Consider the following 23,401-nt stretch of genomic DNA (forward strand, 5'->3'; position numbering starts at 1 on the left):
TTGGGGGGAGGGAACTGTCGCCATTTGATTGTTTTAAATTACAGATGGAACTACTGTTTTATATTTTATTGTATGTTTTAATTATGATGTACACTGCCCTGAGCCTACTGGGGAGGGCGGTCTAAAAATATAATATAATATAATAAAATAAAATATAAATAAATAAATAAATAAATAAATGTTATGTTGCATTTTCCAAATGTGAATCCAGTTTAACAAAAACCACTTGGTTTTCCTTAAGCATGTTTTCAACATGTACAATAAGGGTGCCTGCAGAATCGTGTAGATGTTCTGTAGGCGTAATAAAAACAACACATTTTTACCTTTTGTGTGAAGAAACTCTAAAACTAAACTACTTCCATCCGTGTTTTTATAAACCACTTTTCACTTCATTATTCAGTGCTTCTTTATGAAGGGCCTGTTCAAATGGCAGTTAAGTCTTAACTAGAATTGTGGATATGGTGAATTAGAAATAGTTTTCCAACTGCTCCTTTTCTCTGTTTCGCTCACAATAGAGAGAAGTGAATTAATCATTTAGTAGGCTGCATGTTGCATCGTCTAACCATGCAGGATGAAATCCATTAAAACAGTGTGTTTACCTATCTTCACAATGAGAGGAGCAGGGAAGGAACTCAGTCTTTTTCCTGAAGGCAAAGTATTGTCTAAATAAATGTTGTTAGCCAAATGCCTGAACTATATCAGTTGAAAAGTCTGACTACAGTTCTGACTACAGATGTGCATTCAGGGGAAAGCTGAGTTGAAAACACAGTTGGCTCTCTCAAATATTTCTGGGATCTTCTGGGATTCCCCCACCCCCACCCCCCAGTGCAAAAATGTATAGATGAATTCGGAACCACTTTAAGAACTACATCTTGAATGAGAACTCCCAGTTGAGTTACAATTGACATCCATTGCCAAAGTTGCTTGAAAGTTAATTCTGAAGGGATAGAGTTTACTGTGTTGGATTTACCACTGGCAGATTGACTGTAAAGGAGATGGCAGTAAAGGGGATTGGCAACATTGGGGTATCTTCAGAAATCACACTCTCAGTGCAGGATTGCTTAGTTATGTGGCATAACTCAAGGATAGGATTACTTTGTTAATAATGCATGAGATGATAATACTGGCATTTCCTTTTGGTTCTATTATGCTGCTGAGCAGTACATCCTCTCTTATTCTCCCTTCTGTTAAATGCCATCTGAAAAATGGAGCAGTATATAGTTTAAAGGAATTATTTTCAAAGGGCACTATCTAGTTCATATCCCCCTTCTTGAATTGATATAGTAATAAAATATGGTTTTCATTTAGAAATGTGTGTAGTTTTTTTCTCTAGAAATAATGTTGTTTAAAAAGGACTAGTTAATAAATTTGAACTAAATACTTAATATATTGCAGGGATATTAAAATTATTGTTGAAAGTGGGAGCACCAGAAAAGTTAGAATTGATGTTTTAAAATATAACTCATTAAGATGTCTTGTTAAGATGTATATGTATTTGTTCTGATTTGTATCATAATTGTTAGCGCCTCTTCTTTCATTGGGAGGCAGCTGACATGAATTTACATACATACAATGCTTTATATTTTAAAAAGATTGGATATGTTAGAGGACAGGATAAGAACACATATTTTTATCTGGAAACAGCAATTGTCATTCAAGATACTTTATAGTTTGTCTTGGTTTGAAATGTTTAAAAACAATTTATTTTTCAGCTGATAGTTTAGGATAAAATCAGTTTGGTGTTATTGTTTGACTGTAACAGTTGCAACATCCACATGTAAAAATCAAAGTACATTTTTAACAAGACCAACCCCCCACAGAACAAAACTGTATAGAGGCAATAGGAACCACTGTAAGAAGCACTTCTTAATTAAGAAGTCCAAGTTGAGTCACAGTTGTGCCAAGGCTGCTTGAAAGGTAATTCTGAAGGGGCAGAGTTTACTGCTGGTGGATTGACTGTAAAGGGGATGACAGTGAAGGGGATTGGCAACACTGCAATATCTCCAGCAATCACACTCTCAGCGCGGGGTTGCTTAGTTATGTAGGCAATGTTCTCAGGTCCTACCCTGCCACTTCTTCATGCATTTAAAGTTATTTACAGCCTATCTGGAACCCCCAGTTGTTGAACACACCATTTTTTTCTTGCCAAATTTACAGCTACTCTGCAAGGACCTGTCATTTACCTGGAGAGCTAGTTTTCTTGTTTTTTGTGTACTTGGAACTGGCACTGGAACTGTATATCTTTTAGATCCTTTTCTTTCAGTTTCCTTAATAACATTGTTTTACCGTAAAGGTGTGTTGTTGTGAGTTACTGGGCCAAATGCTGGGTAGACTTGGCTTCGATATCATGGAGAACCATATTCCAGGGTCCCAGGTCAGAAGGGAAAAAATCTCTTAGCCCAAGGTAGGTCAGTCTTGACATAGCTGTTTATGGATGTTCTGCTGTTTTCAGCCAGCCACTCTAGAGTCCCTCTGCAGTGTATAAAGAGGTTCTGTAACTTAGTATACATTAAAAAAACAAAACCATCATGTTTGAGCATGGACTTTGTCTCCTAGAACTTTCAGTAATAGAGTTAAAGCTGCCCTACTGAAACCCAAATGAAGAAGAGGAGGGGAGAATCTTGAAACTGTTGAGACTGAAATTTATAAGATGATTTGACATCAGATTTCATTACAGAAGGAACTGGGAGAGGCTAGAACATTTCAAAACAAATTATCCTTCTTTTAGAACTACTTGTTCTGTCAATTCACCACTAGTTTGGAGTTTTCAATCTCCTTTTCTGAAATTAGTAGTGAGAATAATGGGATATAAGAGACCTGTCACCTCACAAATTCAGTGCGAATCCACTGTCAAAAGCCAGTTATTTCCTGATGGAGGAATATTTAAAATATTTTATGGGGCCAAGTTTAGTGGCATCATGGAATTTGTTTCCTTATAGTTATCAAATATGACATACTTTTTTGGAAACTGTTCATAGACCTGTAAAATTATTTAATGTACTTGCCAAAATAACAAAAAATAGGAGCATGTGCATATCTCCAAATGTGTAAGAAATAGGGAAACAGCTGTGTTGCTAGTTTGCAGTCAGTACGTGCTTTCCTACATTCTGCCTATCCATTTTTTAAAGCTGCAATTTAGTATTTTTAAAACAATCATGTTTGTGAAGGACATAATGTTTTGTCTACTACTTGAAAAAACTAGTGCAGTTATTACAGTTAAAAAATACAAATATAGAAATTGGTATCTTTAAATGAAATTGTCCATTCTGTTGAGAACCTGAGAAAGAACAAGTCTTTGGGGTTTGATTGGATAACAGCTGAGTTTTATCAATCTTTTAAGGAGATAATATTGGCTCTGTTGGCTGCTATTAACCAGGTGTTTTTGTAAAAGTGGCTTCCTGCCTCTTCGTTGAAGTCAAAGATGATAGTAATCCCTAAGGAAGGGAAAGATCAGGTCTTATCAACCTATCTTCTTATTGAAGTTTGATCATAAAATCTTGAACTTGGTCCTGACTGCCAGATTCAAAATTATAGTTTCTCAGAATATTAGTGATCAAAATGGTTTTATCCATGTCTGGTTATTAACCTCAAATATAAGGAGACTGGTAAATCTTACAGATTATGTCACTAAAAATCAAATCAAATGTGTCTTCTTGTTTTTAGATGCTGAGAAGGTATGTAACTGGATTGAGCATTTATTTATTTAGGATTTATATTCTGCCCAATCCCCGAAGGGCATCTATTTCTTTGGAGTGTAAAAAATTTTTTTGGTTTGGTTCTCTTTTATAGATTGGGCCCAAATAATATATTCCAATTCAGTAATTCATCTATTTATAATACACTATATAATCCAATAGTTGTAAGGAGAAGTGTAAACTAAAGGTGCCCACTTTCTTCTCTACTTTTTAAATTTTCTTTATCAGCTTTGTCTGTTGAAGTTAGAGAACTCTGCAGATCAGTAGTTTTGAGATAGAACTCAGCACCACAAAATAAGCCAGTAAGATAACAATATAGCTATGCTTTTGACTAATGTTCAAAGTTCACCTTCTGCTCTTAATTCTTTTACAAATTGGTATTCTAAAACAGCAGGGCATAAACTTGATATTAATAAATCCGATGCCCTCTTCTTTAATGTAGATCAAGAAGATTTAGAACCTGCAAATTGGGTTATGAGGATGGAAACAAAACATAACTATACAAATTACTTGGCCATTAAAATTGGTAATGATGTTTCTTCACATAGTAAATTGAACAGGTAATTGAGGAAATTCAAAATGATCTTAAATTGTGGGTAGCCTTCAGTCTTTCATTTTTAGGGAGCATTAATTCTTTAAACATGAAGGTGAAACCTACGCTATCTCACCTGTTAATAAATCTCCTTTTAATAATTCTGGATTGAAATAGTGACAGCAAATAATTAATAATTTTATTTGTGGTAGGAACCTCCCCCCCCCCCTTTAAATCTTAGGCAATTTCTGTATGCACAGCTTATCATAGATTTTCCCAGTGGTCAAAACTTGTGTCTTGGAAACATTTTCTATGAAATCAGTTCTGCACACTTCCTCCCTCCTGTATAACCCTGCCACACCTCATTGCCTCTGTGCTCTTGCTGCCACTGCTCGTTCCAGTGCTGCCCGTCTTTCCCTTCTCCAGGCAGGCCCTGTCACCAGCCATCTGCTGCTGCTGTAGCCCCGATTGGCCCCACCATGGTAGGTTCGGGGCCCAGACTCTTGGGGTCAGCTGAAGGAATGGGAAGGGCTGACAAGGGTTGACAGGCCCATACCGACCTGGCATGGGACACTATCACTGAATAAACCAATTTATGATTTAGGGTGGCCACTACAGGTGATCATCAGTGGTGTACCTGCCTAGGGACAGGGGGAACCCTATGTCCCTGGGCGCCCCCATTTGGTCATGTGGGGGGTGCCAACATTTCAGGGTCGTTTGTGTGTTTTAAAAAATGTTTAGTGTTTTTTACGTTTCGGCCTGCAGGGGACGCAGTAATTCAATCCTTAAATCCTCGTATCGTGTAAGTTTTTCCAGTTGCTTCTCATCAATTCTGCTGTCACCAGGAATTGCAACATCGACTATCCACACTTACTTTTTTCCCACAATCGTGAAGTCAGGAGTATTGTGTTCCCACCACCACCACCACCACCTCCTCCTCCTCCTCCTCTTCCTCCTCCTCTCGCTCCTGCACATGAAAGCCTGGGGGTGAGTTCTCTCAGAACTCTCTCAACTCGCCCCCCCCCCACTCCAGAAGCAAAGCTCACCAAGCTTGGATGCTATTACTCAAGGCCTCTTGGAGCCACCTTGAAAGTCTGGCGCCTCTATCTTCAAAAATGTGCAGCCAGTGCTTACACACTCAGACATTCCCCAGAATCTGCCAGGCTCTTCAGCAAGTTCTGTGGGGCTTAGACTTCAGTGGGGCTTTCTGTTATGCCCAGCTGGCTCTGTGATAGAGGTTTCAACAGGAAGCACTGTGGTAGGGGTCTTGCTCTGGGTGGGGGCATTTCCTGTAGGGCTACTGGTGTCAGTCTCCTGAAAGGAACCAACCAACCAAATTTGCTAAAATGTGTGTGGAAGAGGAAAATGCTATGGGCACCAAGTTGAAGGTAAACCTGATGCCCACAGCATTTAACTATCACAGGAAAACTTCAGCAAAGTTGGCTGGTTCCTTTCAGGAGACTCACACCAGCAGCCCTGCAGGAAATAAGTGACCCCATCCAGAGCAAGACCACTACCACAGTGCCTCCTGTTGAAACCTCTACACAGAGCCAGCTGGGCATAACAGAAAGCCCCATTGAAGTCTATGGTGGGAAAAATATTTTTTCCCACCACAAAACTTACTGAAAAGTCTGGCAGATTCTGGGGAATTTCTGAGTGTGTAAGCAGTGACCACACATTTTTGAAGATAGAGGCACCAGACTTTCAAGGTGGCTCCAAGAGGCCTTGAGTAATAGCATCCAAGCTTGGTGAGCTTTGATTTTGGGGGTCGGTGGGGGCGCTGAAAAGTTCTGAGAGAACTCAGGCTTCATGTGCAGGAGCGGGGAAACAAAATAAGCCTTTTGGGGGCCCATAAAATTGGACCCTCAGAAGCAAAGGTCTCTAAGCCTGGATTCTATTACCAGGAGGGCTTCCTGGAGCCACCTTGAAAGTCTGGTGCCTCTATCTTCAAAAATGTGCAGCCTGCCTCAGAAATTCCCCATTGGCTACAATGGAGCAAAGTTACTGCAAAACAAAGAATCTTGGGCAAATTACTTGGGGTTCCTGAAAGGGATGTATTTTTAAAGCTACTGACACCAAAATTTCAGGGTATCATCTGGTAACTATTCTTATGATGCCAACCAAGTTTGGTGAAGTTATGTTCAGGAGGACCAAAGTTATGGTCCCTCAAATGGGTAGCCCCCATCTCCTGTTAGCTCCCTTTGAAAACAATGGGGATGAGGGCATTCCATTTGGGCATCCATAACTTTGCTCCCCCTGAACCAAACATCACCAAACTTGGGTGGTATCATCAGAGCAGTCTCTGGATGATGCCCTGAAATCATGGCGCTGCTAGCTTTAAAAATGCGCTCCCTGCAGGCCAAAAAACATCAAAAATACCCCCAAAAGCCCAAATACCTTGCATTCGCAATTGTTCATATTTGGGCAGGACATAATTGGACAATTTTTGTCCGAATGTGCCCAAATTTGCCCAGATTCCAGCCGAATATGGTATTTGTTTCATCTGAATCTCCCTCAAAAGTGATGCTGTTTCAGGGTGGGGGAGAATCCACCCCCAAACAGCATCACTTTTAATTTTGTTTTAACCGGGGACCCCAGATTCTCCCTTTAAGGTGGATTCAAAAGAAGAATCTGAGCTCCCTAGTTTAAACACCATTGAAAGTGATGGTGTTTGGGGGTGGATTCCACTGGAGGTGTTTTGTGAGAGATGATGCTGACATTTGTTTGGTAAATGTTTTGCTGGGGGTGATTTGTGAGAGATTTACATGCTTAATACCGACTTGCACTGGCTTGGAGTTGTTTCTCAGGCTAACAACCTACCTCATAGGGTTGTTGTGATTAGGGACTTAGGAAAAGAGTTGGTGGGGAGAGAGCCATATATGTTTTGCTGGGAGTGGGAGATGTTTTGTGAGCTGGTACAAAAAATCATTGTTTGGTCATGGTGGGGGAGGGTGGCTGCCCATACGCCGGGCCGGGGGGGGGGTCAAACTCAGGTTTTGTCCCCGGGCGCCAGTTTGCCTAGGTATGCCCCTGGTGATCATTGATTGACCAATTTGGGTATTCTAGACTGAAAATGAACTTACCTCTTCCCTATGAACCAAACCCTCCTCAAACATTCTCAAAATGAATAGTCTCAGCTGGGTGAAATTAATGAGGATTACACCATCCTTCTAACAAGCATAGTGACTTTGAGGAGATAAACGCTTACCCCAAATTAGCAACACCTTCACTTCTGAACTTCCTTAACTCATGAGAAAGGCAAAAGGTTTTTTTACTAGCACTTAGCATTTAAAATGAATTCTTTCTTCACAATTGTACTGTCCACTTTTGTTGGAATTCAGGTGTCCCTTGCTGGCTCAGTTAAATTATACTTATACTTGGCATGTTATATACCGTATATACTCGCGTATAGGCTGAGTTTTTCAGTCCTGTTTTAAGGCTGAAAAATGCCCCCTTGGCTTATATACGAGTCACTGCTTACCAGCCGGCTCTTCAGTCCTCTGCCGAGGTGTGGCCGGGACAACCTCCCTGCTGTTGCTGCCCTCCTCGGAGGGTGAAGGGGAACTCTGGTTGGCTGGGCTTGGGAGCCAGAGGGAGCTCCTTATTTGGGCAGTGACTCCTCCTGATACCATTGCCCAAATAAGGAGCTCCCTCCACCTCCCAGCTGGGTTTGAGGAAACCCAGGCAGCGGGGAGGTAGAGGGAGCTCCTTATTTGGTCAATGACATCAGGGGGAGTCACTGCCCAAATAAGGAGCTCCCTCCACCTCCTGGTTGCCTGGGCTTCCTCAAACCCAGCAGGGAGGTGGAAGGAGCTCCTTCTTTGGGCAATGTCATCAGGGGGAGTCACTGCCCAAATAAGGAGCTCCCTCCACCTCCTGGTTGCCTGGGCTTCCTCAAACCCAGCAGGGAGGTGGAGGGAGCTCCTTCTTTGGGCAATGTCATCAGGGGGAGTCACTGCCCAAATAAGGAGCTCCCTCTGCCTCCCGGCTTCCCACCTTCGGCTTATACGCGAGTCAATACGTTTTCCCAGGTTTAGGTAGTAAAATTAGGTGCCTCGGCTTATACACAAGTCGGCTTATACACGAGTTTATATGGTACTTATACTTGGAGTTATACTCGATCCAGCTTTTTTACAGAAAAGCAAGTTAATGGAGTTGCTAAAAAGGCTTTCTTCCAAATCAGCCTAGTTCAAAAGATTGCTTCTTTTCTTGATAAGGCTGACCTGGACATCTGGATCCATGGCCCAGTAACATCGAGATTAGACTACTGTAATGCTCTGTACGTTGGTCTCCCCTCAAAATCAATTTGGAAATTCCAGCTGGTGCAGAATGCCACAGCTCAGCTAATATGAGGGAGCAAACATATTACTCCCATCTTGCAGGCACATCACATCACTTACCTGGCTCAATTTAGGATATTAGCTATTATATATAAAGCCTTTCATGGCCTTCAACCTTCATATCTGCAAGCCCACCTCACCCCTGTTTTGCACCATGACAGCTTCATTCATCTAAGCAGGTGCTTCTGCAGGTGCCAACCTGCAAATGGACAAAATCAACAACTGCCCATACACCTAAATCTCCCTGAGGAGATCAGAAAGGCTCCCAGTGTAATGGCTTTCTGCAAACTATGCAAAGCTGAATTATTCAAGAGGGTTTTCCTGTGTATGCAGTACAGTGGCACTGTGCTGAATTATTTACAGAGTTACTTAGAAAAATGATTAGGGATTGTGGTCTATACTACGTATAATTTATTGAAACTAGGCCCCTACTATGGAATTTTGCATCATTTAATGTGTCATGTTAATATGATTTGATTCAGTTCTGTTTTTAGACTTCTGGTTGGTTTTACAAGCCTAATTCTATTGCATTGTGTATTGACAATCCTATCTAGTGATTGCCCTGACTCACACTGTCTAATCCTCTTTGAATCCAAATGAGAAAGGTGGACTATAAATAAATCAGGTGTGAGTTCAGTTTGCTCAAGGTTTCTGATCAGTTCCTGATCAATTTATACTTGGCATGTCAAAAGGATGGAATCAGCAACAAAACCAACAACCACCCAAAAATCTTTACTTGTTTTCCAGATATATCTCTCTGGTTAATATACTTCAGTATGGATATCACAGTTGGTGCAGTATCTAAGCCAAAAGTGTCTATTGCATTAATTCTGCTTAAATGGCTTTCAATTTGTTGCTTCTGGCAATGTTAAATTCTGCTGCTTGGTGAAGTTCATGTAATTGTTGCGTTGACCTATGCTCAACCTGGCTTGCAAAGACATTTAGGAAAAGAATGAAACTTTTTTTTAAGAAAATGGCCTTTTTTAAGAGTCAGATTTAAAGGTTAACATCTGTATAACCTCATTAATTTATTGCCTGATTTTGTAGTTTTCCCTTTAGGGTAAGCAAATTGCATTGTACTTTAAATATCTGCACAGTATCACTGTGCAAGGGAGCGGGGTTGTCAGTACATTTGTTTTCAGTTGAACAAGGTTACAGTCATTGTCCTGTAACATTCAAATTTATTTGCTAACATTTCTTTCTTGGAAAGGCATAGAATGTAGAAGAAAATAGCTCTAGAACTTTTTTCACTTTGTTACCTGAACAGTAGTAAATAATGTCCTGAATATGGCTTGTTACCACTTATTGTTTGCTTTCTGTAAACAAAACAGCACCTGGGATTAAAGAAAAACAACTCCAGAAATGTATGCATTTTGCCACTGGGGTCGTTTTCCTACCTCAAACCCAGTTAACATTTTGTGATAAAACATGTACCATGAGTTTATTAAGCGAACACTGATCCAGGGAAACATTGTCCGGGACGAGGGAGAGGAATGAGAGGGCAGAAGGTATTTAAGGAAGTGGGAAAGGGCGAGTCTGGAGCTGCTGCAGCAGCAGGAAATGTGGATGGTGGTGTGAAGAGACAAGGGAAAGGAACAGCTCAATGGGAAGTGGAAAGGAGGGAAGACGACCCTGAAGCCCAGACCCCCTTTGAGAACCTAGACCCCAGTTCAAGCTGGTCCTCACCCTGTGCAGTAACAGGATGGGAGTCGTTCACGCACGCTGTAAACACCTCTCCCTGTGAGGCCACAGGAGAGAGACAAAGCCCTGGAAACTCCTCTCCCTGTGAAGCAACAAGGGAGAGAGAGAGGGAGGGTATGAAAGCTCAAGCCAGACAGGGGAAGGGAGGCAAGGAGGCCTGCTAGGGGGAGGGTGGCATGGGCCAGGGCTGCCCCGTACACCCAGTGCTTTGTGGGCGCAGTCATTTCTTGGCCCCTTGGGCCAATGGGGAGAGTCATCGTCTGGGGAGACCAACCCCCAGGTTAGGGAGGAGGGAACGATACACTGCCCAAATGGCCTGGGCGAGGGGGGGGAACACCACAAACATTTTAAAGTACTCTTTGTGACAATCTGAACACTCTTCTTGACGACCTGTAGAATATTTACCTCACCATGAGAAATTAATGGAATAGAAACAAAAAAAGTTAGACATTATTAATTTTAGATATTTTACATTTCCTTTTGAAATTACAGTTTATGACCTATGGCAACCCACAGAGTTTTCAAGGCAAGCGATGTTCAGAAGTGGTTTGCAATAGCCTGTCATGACCCTGGTATTCTCAGCAGTCTCCCATCCAAATGCTGACCTGGGCAGACCCAGCTCGGCTTCTGAGATTTAACAAGATCAGTGTAGTCTGTGCAGCCAAGGTCAGGGCAAAGTGTATGTTAGTTTTCTAATATCTTAGGTTCCAATGACAGCTTTTGACATTTCAAAAATTATAGCTTTGTAAAGGAATCTACTGGTATGTCTTAGTATGCAAAAGAAACATTCTCTGATCCTTACACCACAACAACGTGGGCACAGAAAAATAATTTTTATGCTGTTACTTGGTTCTAGCTAGCCTTTGCTCCTGCAGGAATCAATTACTGTATATACTCGCGCATAAGTCGAGGTTTTCAGTCTTTTTTTTAGGCTGAAAAACACCCCCCTCGACTTATACGCGGGTCCCACTTACCAGTAATTCTTGTGTGGTGTTCCCCCTGTCCTTTCTTCGCTCTGTCCTGCTTTCTTCTCTGCCGTCCCTCTTTCAGCCACTTTCTGTGCTTAGTTTTCTGCTGGCAGGCCCCCTCACTAACTCACCCTTTTTTTCCCTTTCCCTGGAAGGCTGTAAGACTTGGTTCAGAGAAGCTGCCTGTTGGGCCCCCTGTCTCTATGGTTTTAAGAAAACCACAGAGACAGGCTGCCCAACAGGCAGCTTCTCTGAAACCAAGTCTTACAGCCTGCCGGGGAAAAGAAAAAAATGGGTGAGTTAGTGACTGCTTTCTCTGCTACGCTGTCTCCTGCCTTCTTCTCTGCCGCCCCCTTTCAGCCGCTTTCTGTGCCTCGTTCTCCTCTGCCTTTTCCTCCACCACCTCCCATCCTGTTCACCCTCCATGGCCCCTAGCTTATTCCCTCTCCCCAGACCCACCTCTCCCCTCCTTAAAAAGCCTCCCAAAGGCTTCTGGGGCGCTCCTTTCCCCCAACTGTGGCTCCTTTGTCTGCTCAGCGCTCCACCTCCCCATGGACCTTTCCCACTCTCTGCTTATATGCGAGTCAATAAGGTTTCCCAGTTCTTCAAGGCAAAATTAGGTGCCTCTACTTATATGCGGATCGACTTATACGTGAGTATATACGGTAATATATCTGTGTCTACTAGGATTGAGTTCTATAGCTGTACTTCCTCTTTCATCCATGAAACCTGTATGGTTAAAAAAAAACCTATGCCTTACATATTTCTGCATGACCTCTCATTTAACAGTAATGCGAATGTGAATTGAAGTTTTTCTATCTGAGCTCGAGGACATCTTGTGGGTGATTCCTATTGTCCAGTCAGGGAGGCAGGAAATACTTCCTAACTGTTGGAGTGGGATCGCCCCCTGCTTCTTAGGCCTTTTCCTGTCTCAGGCGGAGAAGCAGCTAGCTAGGTTGCCAGTTCTCTTTGTTCCAAGTCCTCAAAAGCTTCAGGAAGCCTTCTGGTCATTTTATCTATTCATGGAGGCTTTGTTTAGTTATAATAATTATCTTTAGATTAGGGTCTAATCTTTAGATTAGCTTACCTCGTTTCTGTCCTCATTGCATTCCCATGTCGCTTTTGTCTAGCATTTTAACCTTGTTCCTCACCATAGACTTTTCAATGGTGGAAAGGAGCTGCTCTTCCTCCTTTTGTCAGTGAAAAAAGCTAATAATACACAACACACTATTAATAGCTATTGCAGTTATCCCTCATAACCAGTACATCTTGTTTTAAGAAATTTCAGTGTAGGTAATGTTCAGTACTATCCAAAATATTTGTTTTATCAGTCATTGATAGTAAGTACAAATATATATGAATAAAATTATAGTTTAGGTTTTATGTGGCTCTACTATCTGGGGTATCTTGTAGAGTATATTTAATTCAGTTTTATGTTGTCCTCATGTCTCTTTCCATCCAAAATAGTGTTGCAGGGTAGCTTATAACAAAACATTTAAAATATAATGGAAAAACAAATTAACAAAGAAAAACAAAAACAAAAAAACAAAAAGAATACACATGGCAGATAAATAAATCAATTGGCTGGATAAGGAAATAGCATCTGTAATTAAATATTCCAAGCCTTTTAAAAAAAACCATTTTCACTTTCTAACAAAAAGCCAACAATGAAGGTGAAGTGGGATATGTATATGAACAGTTAACTCTAACTGGTAGATTTGAAACCCTGAGCTGGTTCTCTGGGGTGGCAACACTATTCTGATACTTATTGATGTCACTCATGTTTTTGCTAGGAATAATGATGAAGTAGACTTATACATTATTATTATTATTTCTGAAGCATATAAAATCTGCTAAAATTGTTTAAAAATAAAATTGCTAGAAACCCATCCTAAAGATAAATGATATATGTAAGCCAGAAGCAAAGTGGAGAAAGATTTTTGCACAGGTTATGGTGCAGAATATTGCTATGTTTGCTCCATGGCTGTTTAAAACATTGTCTGCTTCTTTATTAATTATCAGCACCCCATTTTTCTTGTATGGGTTTTTTAGCTAATGCATACCTGTATTTTGTCAGAAGTAAAGCCAGATACAGGGCTTATATGCTGTGTTGCACCATGCTGCCTGGTAGTCAAGCAGTAGTAGTTTGTGTCACATGAATCTGTCATACCCAGTGTTGCTTGTGTAGACACAAACACTGCTAATAGAATGTATAGAATTTTTGTAATTTTGTCTCAGTACAGTTCCTATAACTTTGCCTTTGAATCTCTTCCATACAGCGTGTATTCTGTTGCCCTATCAAGAGAGTCAGCAACATTGAGGAATCCCAGCTTTGCTTGATATTTCAAGGACAGCATCAAGGACATGTTAGTGTCTGCAAGTAGGAAATTAAGATGGGACAGGCATGGAAGGGCACTCGTCAACTTGATTTGAAAGCAAGGAAGTTAATTGCAGCTTGACATCTGTTGGTGCAACTTCATAGTTTGAATATTTTAATCCAGACTCATAATTCAGCTGCCCATGTTCCAATCCTATTTTTTATCTTGGACTTTTTGATGGTTTTTTTAGACTTCTGAATAGTAATGAGTGACTGTGATTCCTTGAGACCAGCTCTTCCTTTCAGCTGTTGCATAGTTATATTGGGACTGTTTGTATGCTGACCTCTCCTGTAATCCCCAGATACTTCTTGAACACTGTTAGACTATCTACCTAATGGTGAGCTATTCTTTTGACAGTTATTGTATACAACACAAAAGGATCAGTGTGGAATAGGTGTTAGACAGTTGGACTAGGAAGATCTGGTAATTTTGGGCCAATTCCCTCATCTTAACCTTTCTCATGGAGATAAAATGGAGCAGAGGAGAACTTTTTAAACCACTTGGAGCCACTTGAAGTAGGGGATGGAATAAAAATGTGATAGATGAGTAGGTAGATACAAAGTATCTGTCCTGTAAAGTAGTCTACTACTGTGTCTGTTAATGAGTAAATTGATTGGCTCTTATGGTGCTCTTTATCAAGCTGTTTGTGTATGCTTTAAATAGGCTATTGTCCCTGATCGCAACCAAATTTACCTAGCAGCAGCCTTTTCCAGAGCAAAGTATGGTAATAGGATTCTAATTTAGGATTATGTTTGGGTTGCATAAACTGTTTGTACTTTGTTTAGGAAAAACAGCTGGTGGAGTCATACTGGAAATGTTTAATTCTCTGCATTACAGATTGTTTTGACAATACTGTTACATTGACAGAGTTTTTATATACATAAATAAATGCATACTTACATACATACATATGTATACGTGTGTGTGTGTATAGATAGATAGATAGATAGATAGATAGATAGATAGATAGATAGATAGATAGATAGATAGATACCTACCTACCTACCTACCTACCTACCTACCTACCTACCTACCTACCTACCTACCTACCTACCTACCTACCTACCTACCTACCTACCTACGCACTGAAACAGCATGACAAAGGCTCCTTTCGGCCCCCACATGGGCAGAGGCGAGAGACAGACTACATAGAGCTCTGATCCTGCATGGCAATAGGTGCCACGGTTGCTTGACCAGCAAATCCACAAGGCAGAATTGTTCGCCAAGGTGGAGACACAGTCTCTCAATATAGCGGGGAATATTAGCTTAGAGTAGACTGCTTATTAATGTTGCCAGAGGCTGGGTAAGGAATCTTTAGTTCCAGTGTACACAAAGATCAGCTCTTGAAGAAAATCCACAAAGAACGATGTAATGCACATTTTACAGTCTTTCTTGTAGGGACAAGAAGTTTACAATCACTTGGTTCAATGCAGCAAACATGCGCACACAGAGTTCCTAAGATATAGATATGTTGGAAAATAGATTTGGAATAGAGAGGAATATGGGATATATGGGTAATGCAACCTGATTGCGACATGAAGAAGATCCAGGGTTCAGAGCCAAACAGCCAGTGTTTGGTTCCAGGGGGCAACGCATTGGACACAGTAACAAAGATGGAAAGGTGTCAGTGGCACTGAGCAAATGGCCCTTTGTGTGTGTGGGTGTGGGGGGAGGTAGGATATTTCTACAGTGAAGAATTACCTCTTGGGGTGTTAGGACAACCTTTTAGGGGATGTCAGGACAACCTCTGGGAGGTGTCCAGGTGGATTGTTTGAGAAACAATAGAGTGCATTATAAGTTACAGAAGAAGTTAGTTACAGAAGGGAGAATCTGTGTTAAGATATCAGGGGAGGTAATGACAACAGGAGTCTTCTTGTGGCTGAAAATGTGTATTCATTCAGCAGGGCTACTGTATCATGTTGAGGATACGTTCTTCTTTAGACGTGGAGCTGAAAATATGCTGATATGGCAAACAAGCTGAGAGTGGGAGAACAGAAAAACAATTCCTGGAAGCTTCTTGTAGGTAGACCTGGCTATTGCCAGAGAATGGGTTCCCCATCTCTGCAACGCCAACATCAACGTGGGCAGGGGTACCTATAAAAAGTACCCCCCCCCCCATGCCAGGGCAGTATGGTAACATAGTGTAGCAGCTTTCAGTCACCGCTGATCTCCAGGTCTTCCCCATTCACCCAACCACTGGAGGGGGGGCGGGGGGAGACTGGCAACTGACTATTCTGTCAGCCTAATACAGGGCCACCAGCATTCCTGCTGCATCAACTCCCTCCCAGCATCACAGCCAGCATTCCTGCAGATATGCCCCATTACATTCTGCTGGTTTTATCTGCATTAAGTTGCCTCCATACACATTCACTGCTAGGCTTGGCTGTGGGAGCATGCTCTGTCAAAGTGGTGTCCAGGCTGTGTGTGAAAGAGAAGGGGAGGTGGGAGCAGATTCCTAGGCTGACTCTGTTAGACCCTTGCCACTTCTCATGTTAGTTCATGGTTGCTCCTTTGGTGTGCATTTCCCAGAAAAATATACCTTTAAGAGTGTGTGATTGGCTGCAACGATAGTCAGCATCCTGTACTGTTCTGGGGCTTGTGGGTAGGACTGCACCTGGAGGGTGGGATTTTACCTTTTTTCATTGCATAGGTATCTATGGTGCTTGATGCTATGGTGTTAGATGACCTAACTTCTGGGGATTATTCACTGATGTAGAGTACTGTGTAGATTGTTGTGCTGGCAGTGGTTTAGAAGGGGTCCATGGTTTAGCAACAGCAGGGCACTACGCTACCATATCATTTAGATATTTAGGTATAACAGCTGGTTGTATCCCTGAGTGCTTATGCCGTGCCTCCCCCCGCCCCCCGCAAATGCACTGTAAGTGCTGTGCAGTGCAATGCTGAGTGCAATGCAATGTATGCAGAATTAAGCTTCATAATGTTCAGAGGTGCTTACTTCCTGCTAAGTGTTCACAGCATTGTCCCCTTAATTTTCTTTAAGTAAAATCGTGAACATTACCAGAGAGAGAGAAACTGCTGCATTCTCTGCTACTTTAACATATATCTTAGTTGTTACCATTTAAAATAGGAAAAATAAAACATGAATTTTATAGTAAACCAAAGCAAGTGTGTGATTTGGACAGAAATGTTTTAATTGAATCAGATTAGGATTAGTACTATATTTAGATGTAGTGTTAAACTTTGTAACATTGGAAACATTCAACTTTTCAATAGTTTAATCATTCTATGTGTTAAACAGTGCAATCCAGAGCTGTTGTTCAGGTGGGATGGCCCCTCCAGAGGGCTTTCCCGGGGCAGGAGAAGCCCTAAAAAGTTTTTTTTTTAAGGCAAAAATCTCCCATAGCTGGGAATAGAGATTTGCCATGAAAATCATGGAGTATCTCTGCCAACGACTCCACCAGCACAAGAGGGCCGATTGGGCTCTGGAGGCCCACTCAGGCCAGCCCCGTACCATCCCCAGAATGCCCCTAGCTACACCAGCGCAGTGTTTTGTCAGGCTTCTGGGTCAGGCACTGCGGAGCTGTGCATTGTCCAGCTGCCCAGGTAAGTTGCCCCTCTGCGAGCGTATTTGGCCCTTGCACTGGTGTGGAAAGAGCATTCTGTCGGTGCAAGGAGGTCGCCAGCTCCAGAAGGGCATTCTGCCCGGAACTGGGCTGATAGTGTATTAATTGCAGACAGATTAAATCACGCTGACCATTTCACTATAGTCATTAATGCAGTTACCCTTCTAGCTATTTTTAAAGAGCCATTGTGGTATAAGTTTTTAGAGATCCATTGTGGTATAAGATTAAGAGCAGTGGACTAAGATCTGGAGAACCAGGTTCAATCCCCCAGTTCTCCAAGTGAAGCCTGCTGGGTGACCTTAAGCCAGTCACAGTTCTCTCAGAACTCTTTCAGTCCATGTAGAGGCAGGCAATGGCAAGCCAATGGCAAACCATGTAGAGGCAGGCAATGGCAAACCAAAGTTTGGTAGGGAAGCGACCTTAACAAGGTATTATACTATTGAGTTCACTCTCCAAAGCAGTCATTTTTCCCAGGAGAATTAATCTCTATCGTTTGGAGATTAGTTGTAATTCTGAGTGATTAATATATATGTAGATACACAGCAGCCCAATCTATTGAGGGGGGGCAGTTTCGCAGCAGCTGGGGACGGTGCCTGCTCAGTTATACTGCCTCCAAAGAAGATGGAGGAGGCACAGAGAAGACAAAAAACAGAAAATCCCAAACCCCAAAATTCACCATTATATTTCAAGGGCTTCCAGCTGCTGTTTTCATGTCATAAGTCACTGACATGCATAGGGAGCATTCCCAGGCTGAAAGCCCTTTGGAGGCCAACTAAAGTCACCCCTGTCCCTAGGAACGCCCCAGAACACCACCACCTGTGCCATTTATAGCCTTGCGTGCAGGAGGACTACTGGCGCCATGGCAGCTTCTGTGTTCAGGCACTGCAGTGCAGTACCTTGCCACTGCTGTATTTGCCACCCCAACAGCACATTTGTCCCTTGCGCTGGCATTGGGTCATCCACATCAGTGTTCCCTTGCATTGCATCCACAATTCTTTCTGTCCCCTCTCCCATGGATTGCACTGTTATTGTTGGAAGTTTAGAGGGTATGGTACTAACAGATCAATTATCATACAGAATTTTTTACTGATAACAAAGAGTTCAAACTCTTTTATGCTTGTACACACAGGAAACCTCGACCTGTTTCTCAACTGGTTGCGCAACAGGTGACCCAGCAGTTTGTGCCCCCCACACAGTCAAAAAAAGAGAAAAAAGACAAAGTAGAAAAGGAAAAAAGTGAAAAAGAAACTGCTAGCAAAAAGAACAGTCATAAGAAAACCAGGTAAACTTTTGAAAAATTTTGTGTTTGAAAATTCTGTAAAAATATTGGTATTGTTAACCTTCTGTACATTTTTAAAACAGTTAAGAAATCAGAACATGGATATCAATCTGATTCAGAATTCAAGTATGAATATGAAATAAACTAAAAGGATAGGTTTTTAAACTGCTAGTTGGGAGTGAGGGAGCAATGGTAAGATGAGAAAAAAACATGTTTTCACAGTCACTGGCAGCTTCTTCACAATGGAAGGAGCCTCCCCTGATGTCGTGGCCCAGATTCTCGGCAAGCAGAAGGCAAGACAGCAGTCCAGTACTTCACTGTTTATTTAGTACACGGCAAGGATCAATACAAGCAAAGGCTCATTCATCTCAAAACAATGTTGCTGCCACACTGCAGCCTTATTCCTACAGCCTTATATACAGAATGGCCTTCCAACTAATTGCCAACCTCCCCCAGCTGCACTCCCTTAGCCTGGCTCCTGCACGGACTCCCTGTTTTTCCTTGCTTTCTCTAAAGCTGCCAACCTGCTGCTGCACCTCTGCTCCTGTAGGTGGCTCTGCACCTGCCTTCATCATCGTTCCCGGGGTTCAAGTGACCCGGGGGGGTCGAAGCTGATGGGCTATCCCCTGACTGAACAACCGGGTACTGGGGAAGGACAGAGCTGGAATCTGGCAGTAGCTTTGGGGTAGCAATTTCCATCCTAGGGTTTGCTTCCTCAGGAGTTGCCTGAGCCCCTGGCCCTGATCCTGTGCCAGTGTCATAGGGGGAGAAAATAACGCCTGGGGCAAAATTACTATTACCCCTGTAATAGCAAATTTTTACATGGAACACTTTGAAAAACAAGTCCTGGAAACAGCACCAAAAAAGCCCACTGTATGGTTCCGTTATGTGGATGACCTATTCATATTTTGGAGCCATGAAGAACTAAACAAATTTCTGGACCATATTAACAATATCCACCCAAACATCCAATTTACTATGGTAAAAGAAAATGAGGAAAATCTACCATTTCATAAGTCTTAGTCATCCGCAAACCCAACGAACAATTGGGCCAATGTCTACAGAAAACCTAAACACAATGATATCTACATAAAAACTCTAATCATCATCCAGGACAAAAAAGGAGCACAATAAAAACTCTGGTAGATCATGTAAAAAGAACCTGCGAACCCCACCTCTTTCAAAACAAACTGAACCACCTAAACTGGATTCTACAGGCCAATGGTTACTCTACTACAGATATCAGAAGAGCTTCAAGATCAAACCACAGGAATTAATATAAACAGCCACCCAAAGGGAAGGTGTTTTTACCTTACATCAAGGGAATCACTGATTGAATAGGAAAACTGAGGGAGAAATATAACCACCAAGAAAATTCAACAAATAAGTGCTTAATTTCCCACTTCCTGTGCTACAAAGGAAAATGCAGAGATGGGTTCCTACAGGAAATCATACTTGATCCATCATCTGAATCTGTTCAAGGTCAGTTTTGTAAATGACAGTGGTGTGGGTATCATTACAAATGATTTGCTTGGGAAGAAGACTTTATGAGATTGCCATACCATATGTTACCAGCTAATTAGGTCAGAGCCATCATATGGTGTGAAGATATTCCATATTATGGTACTGATATCTGATATACAGTAGCTGTTTGGAGAATTTCCACGTGAAGATGATATTTGACTGCTACTATCACTTGTGGAGTAGTAATTTTTGACAGTTGTGGAAAAGATTCAAGAAAAATGGTATTAACTAATTTTCTTTCCCTTGCTGTTTTATTTCACTTGATGATTCTCTTCCCCCAAACTCTTTTCAGATATGCATTCTTGTCATCCCCATGTACTCCTTTTAACTCAGTCTTTTCCTTAGGTATCATTTTTGTGTTGCTGTGCTTTATGAATGATGATACAGAACAAGTTGTGAGTGACAGTTCTAAACATTTGAATATTGTCTGCAGTGTTATCTGTGCTATATTCTTATAATCACAACATTGTACACATTGTGTCAGCTGACTGTGAAAAGTGGCCAAACCTCAATGGCAAAAACATGCTTTGCATTTATAAATTCTCATGTTTATTCCTTGGCCTTTTCAACTCCAAAGTCTTAAATAGAAAAGGCTGAAAAGCTTCTGCCACTCACACTAAATAATACTGTACTAGATGGACCATTATTCTGACTTTAGAAAACAGGAGCTTCTGAGGCATATGTGAGCTCAGATATGTGATTTTGGGAGGGCTTCTGAAATATCTTTTTATAATTTGATTTTTCATATTATTTTAGGCCCAGGTTGAAAAATGTGGATCGAAGTAGTGCCCAACACTTGGAAGTTACAGTGGGTGATCTGACAGTGATTATTACAGACTTTAAGGAAAAAACTAAATCACCACCGGCTTCCAGCGCAGCTTCTGCAGATCAGCACAGTCAGAGCGGTTCTAGTTCTGACAATACAGAGAGAGGAATGTCCAGGTCATCGTCACCTAGAGGAGAAGCCTCATCATTGAATGGAGAATCTCATTAAAGTTTATTTCCTTCAGTTTCTTTAGTCTTTCCTCTCCAGAACTTGCAAATACACACATTGGTCAACAATTACCACATTTTCATGACTTGTTATGTATTATAGTTGATTTGTATGTTTACTGAAATATGATTTCTGCATTTTGTAAGAGTAAAGTGCAGCCATAAGATGAAATTTAATAGCAATCTACAAAACAGTTACAAATAAAATTTTAAATCTTCATATACAAAGGTGCCATGAAAATGTGGTTTGAATGTTCTTTATGCAGTGTTACTGGTAAGTCCATTTCCACTTTTAGTTTAGTGTATTCTAACACAACTCTTGAATTCTATACTGTTGGCATGTACTGAATTAAATTTTTATAACATAGTTCAAGCTGCCTATATATGTATTATTTGAGAATTGTGAAACATAGTTATATGTATGCAAGTCAATGATCAACTTAATCAACTATTGCTGCAAAAGAATTTTCGTAACAATTATCTTAAAAACACCTGCTGGTACTTGGTGTGGTTGAATAGGAAAAATGTTATTAAATAAAACATTTGTATGAATTTCTGCCAATGTCTGACACATTTTACTAGATTACTGTTACTGAATTATGTTGCTGGCTTTTCCAATATTTCCTCACACTTTAGAACATTTACTGTAATGTTTACAAGCAAAAGAAATAGTAAATTTGTTACAAGCATTTATTGTTTAGCTTTATAAATCAAGTATAATGCTACCTTGTCCTTATACACTGGTATTTTATGTTATAGAACATGGACTTGTTCTCAAATGATTAGGGTTTTTTATCTAGATTTTAATATCTAACTACTGTTGATACCGTAAATCCAAACGTGATATTGTTCTCATTTTGCTTACTCCTCTTTCCTTATCCTTTGACTTGCTCAGTGTTATAGTGATATATCAGTTCAGTTCAGAGGCTGGGATCCATGGAGCCTCTTAAGTTTTCAAGAGAGCATTTGTGGTGGCTTGGGATTCCTTCCCTCTAGCCATAGCTCTTGGTACTGCATGAGAGAACATTCCAAAAGGGCTCCAAGTCTTGGATGGTACAGAGAATTTTGTTTGGAAATGATAAGCCTTGGAAGCATACGTAGAAGCTCTTTATGCAGTCTTTGGGATCCAGTCCAGTGATATTAAATGTTGCACCAGAGTGAGAAAATAAGCAAATAGCGTGTGTGTGTGTGTGTGCCTGCGTGCGTGTGTATATATAAATATATATAACATTTGTTCCTATATCAACCTTTGGCTTTTTAAAATGATCCTTTATTAAATATTATAGAGCAAACCATAGGAAAAATGCAGTTTTGTTTTTGACATAGTTGTGAACATTTATGCATTTAGCAATATATAGAAACAGAACAAAAAAGATTTACAGTCCCATCTGGTATTATGTAAAATTTCCAATAAAGTATTTTTTATGAGTATAGGTTTTGCAATTTTGTTTAATATTACTTAAATTTAGATGTACAAAGCCATTTATTCATAGTTTCTTATGCTAGTACAGTACTATTAACACAGTGGGATGGGAGATGACTTGTAACTCTAGGGGTGTTTTTACAAGCGACTAAGGCTGAATCCTAAACACGTTTACTTAGGAGTAAGTCTCATGGACTTCTGTGGGACTAATGGGTATAGATACTTATGATGGTATTGTTTGCTAATTAAATGAAAACGGCCTATTAGCCAGAACATACAGAATCAATTCAGGAACCATAAATGAGTTATGGCATTGTTCTCCCCTCTCTTCAAATGCAGCATCCTTTCAATATTTTTTGCACAATTTAAAGTTGTCCTAATATCCTTATTGGCATACTGTTGTTAGAACTTTCTGTTCATATCAGAATTGGAAATTTACTTCAAAATATGCTTCTTGGGGAGAAATACTAAGTATAGTTGTCCAGTTTAGATAATATTGTCATAATTAGCTCTACAAATGGAAACTGAAATGCATTAGATGGCAGAAAACAGTAAGTATAACTTGGAATATTGACTGAACCAAGCAGTAACCTGTACCCAACCTCTCTGCAAAGATTTAAAGGAAATTGGGTTCTCTTAAGAGTGGAGACCCAATTTTTGCCGATTTCTCCCTTCAGTTGCAGACCCAAATATGCTGTTGCTGAGAATCCAATGACCCTCAGTTAAAAAAAAAAAGTCAGTTGCTCAGTGAGCAACAGTTGGAACTCTCACTGATAGCTTCTTCTTCCTATCTCTTTCTTAACTGCATTGATGGATGCAGATCACTGTCTCAAAAAGACTCTGTTCTAAATGTGAAACACAATAACAGTCAAAAGTAATGCAATTAAGAAAATAGCATGCTTTGTTTACAACTTCCTTGTCTTGAGACTCCCAGTTCTTGGCCATAGCTACATCCAAATTTTGAACATACAAATATTGTAATGA

At 40.8% G+C, this 23,401-nt stretch overlaps 1 protein-coding gene across 1 annotated transcript in view; it reads left to right on the plus strand.

Annotated features, from left to right (window-relative positions):
* YAF2 (YY1 associated factor 2) overlaps positions 1–22,425 on the plus strand; it is a 34,751-nt gene extending 12,326 nt beyond the window's left edge. Inside the window, exons 3-4 of the mRNA XM_048499946.1 lie at positions 18,328–18,480; positions 20,758–22,425. Coding sequence (XP_048355903.1) covers positions 18,328–18,480; positions 20,758–20,995 — 391 coding nt within the window. The 3' untranslated portion in view covers positions 20,996–22,425. The remainder of the gene's footprint in view (positions 1–18,327; positions 18,481–20,757) is intronic.
* Positions 22,426–23,401: the final 976 nt, after the last annotated feature.

The sequence above is a fragment of the Sphaerodactylus townsendi genome, linkage group LG06 (assembly GCF_021028975.2).
Source record: "Sphaerodactylus townsendi isolate TG3544 linkage group LG06, MPM_Stown_v2.3, whole genome shotgun sequence".
Taxonomy (NCBI): Eukaryota; Metazoa; Chordata; class Lepidosauria; order Squamata; family Sphaerodactylidae; genus Sphaerodactylus; species Sphaerodactylus townsendi.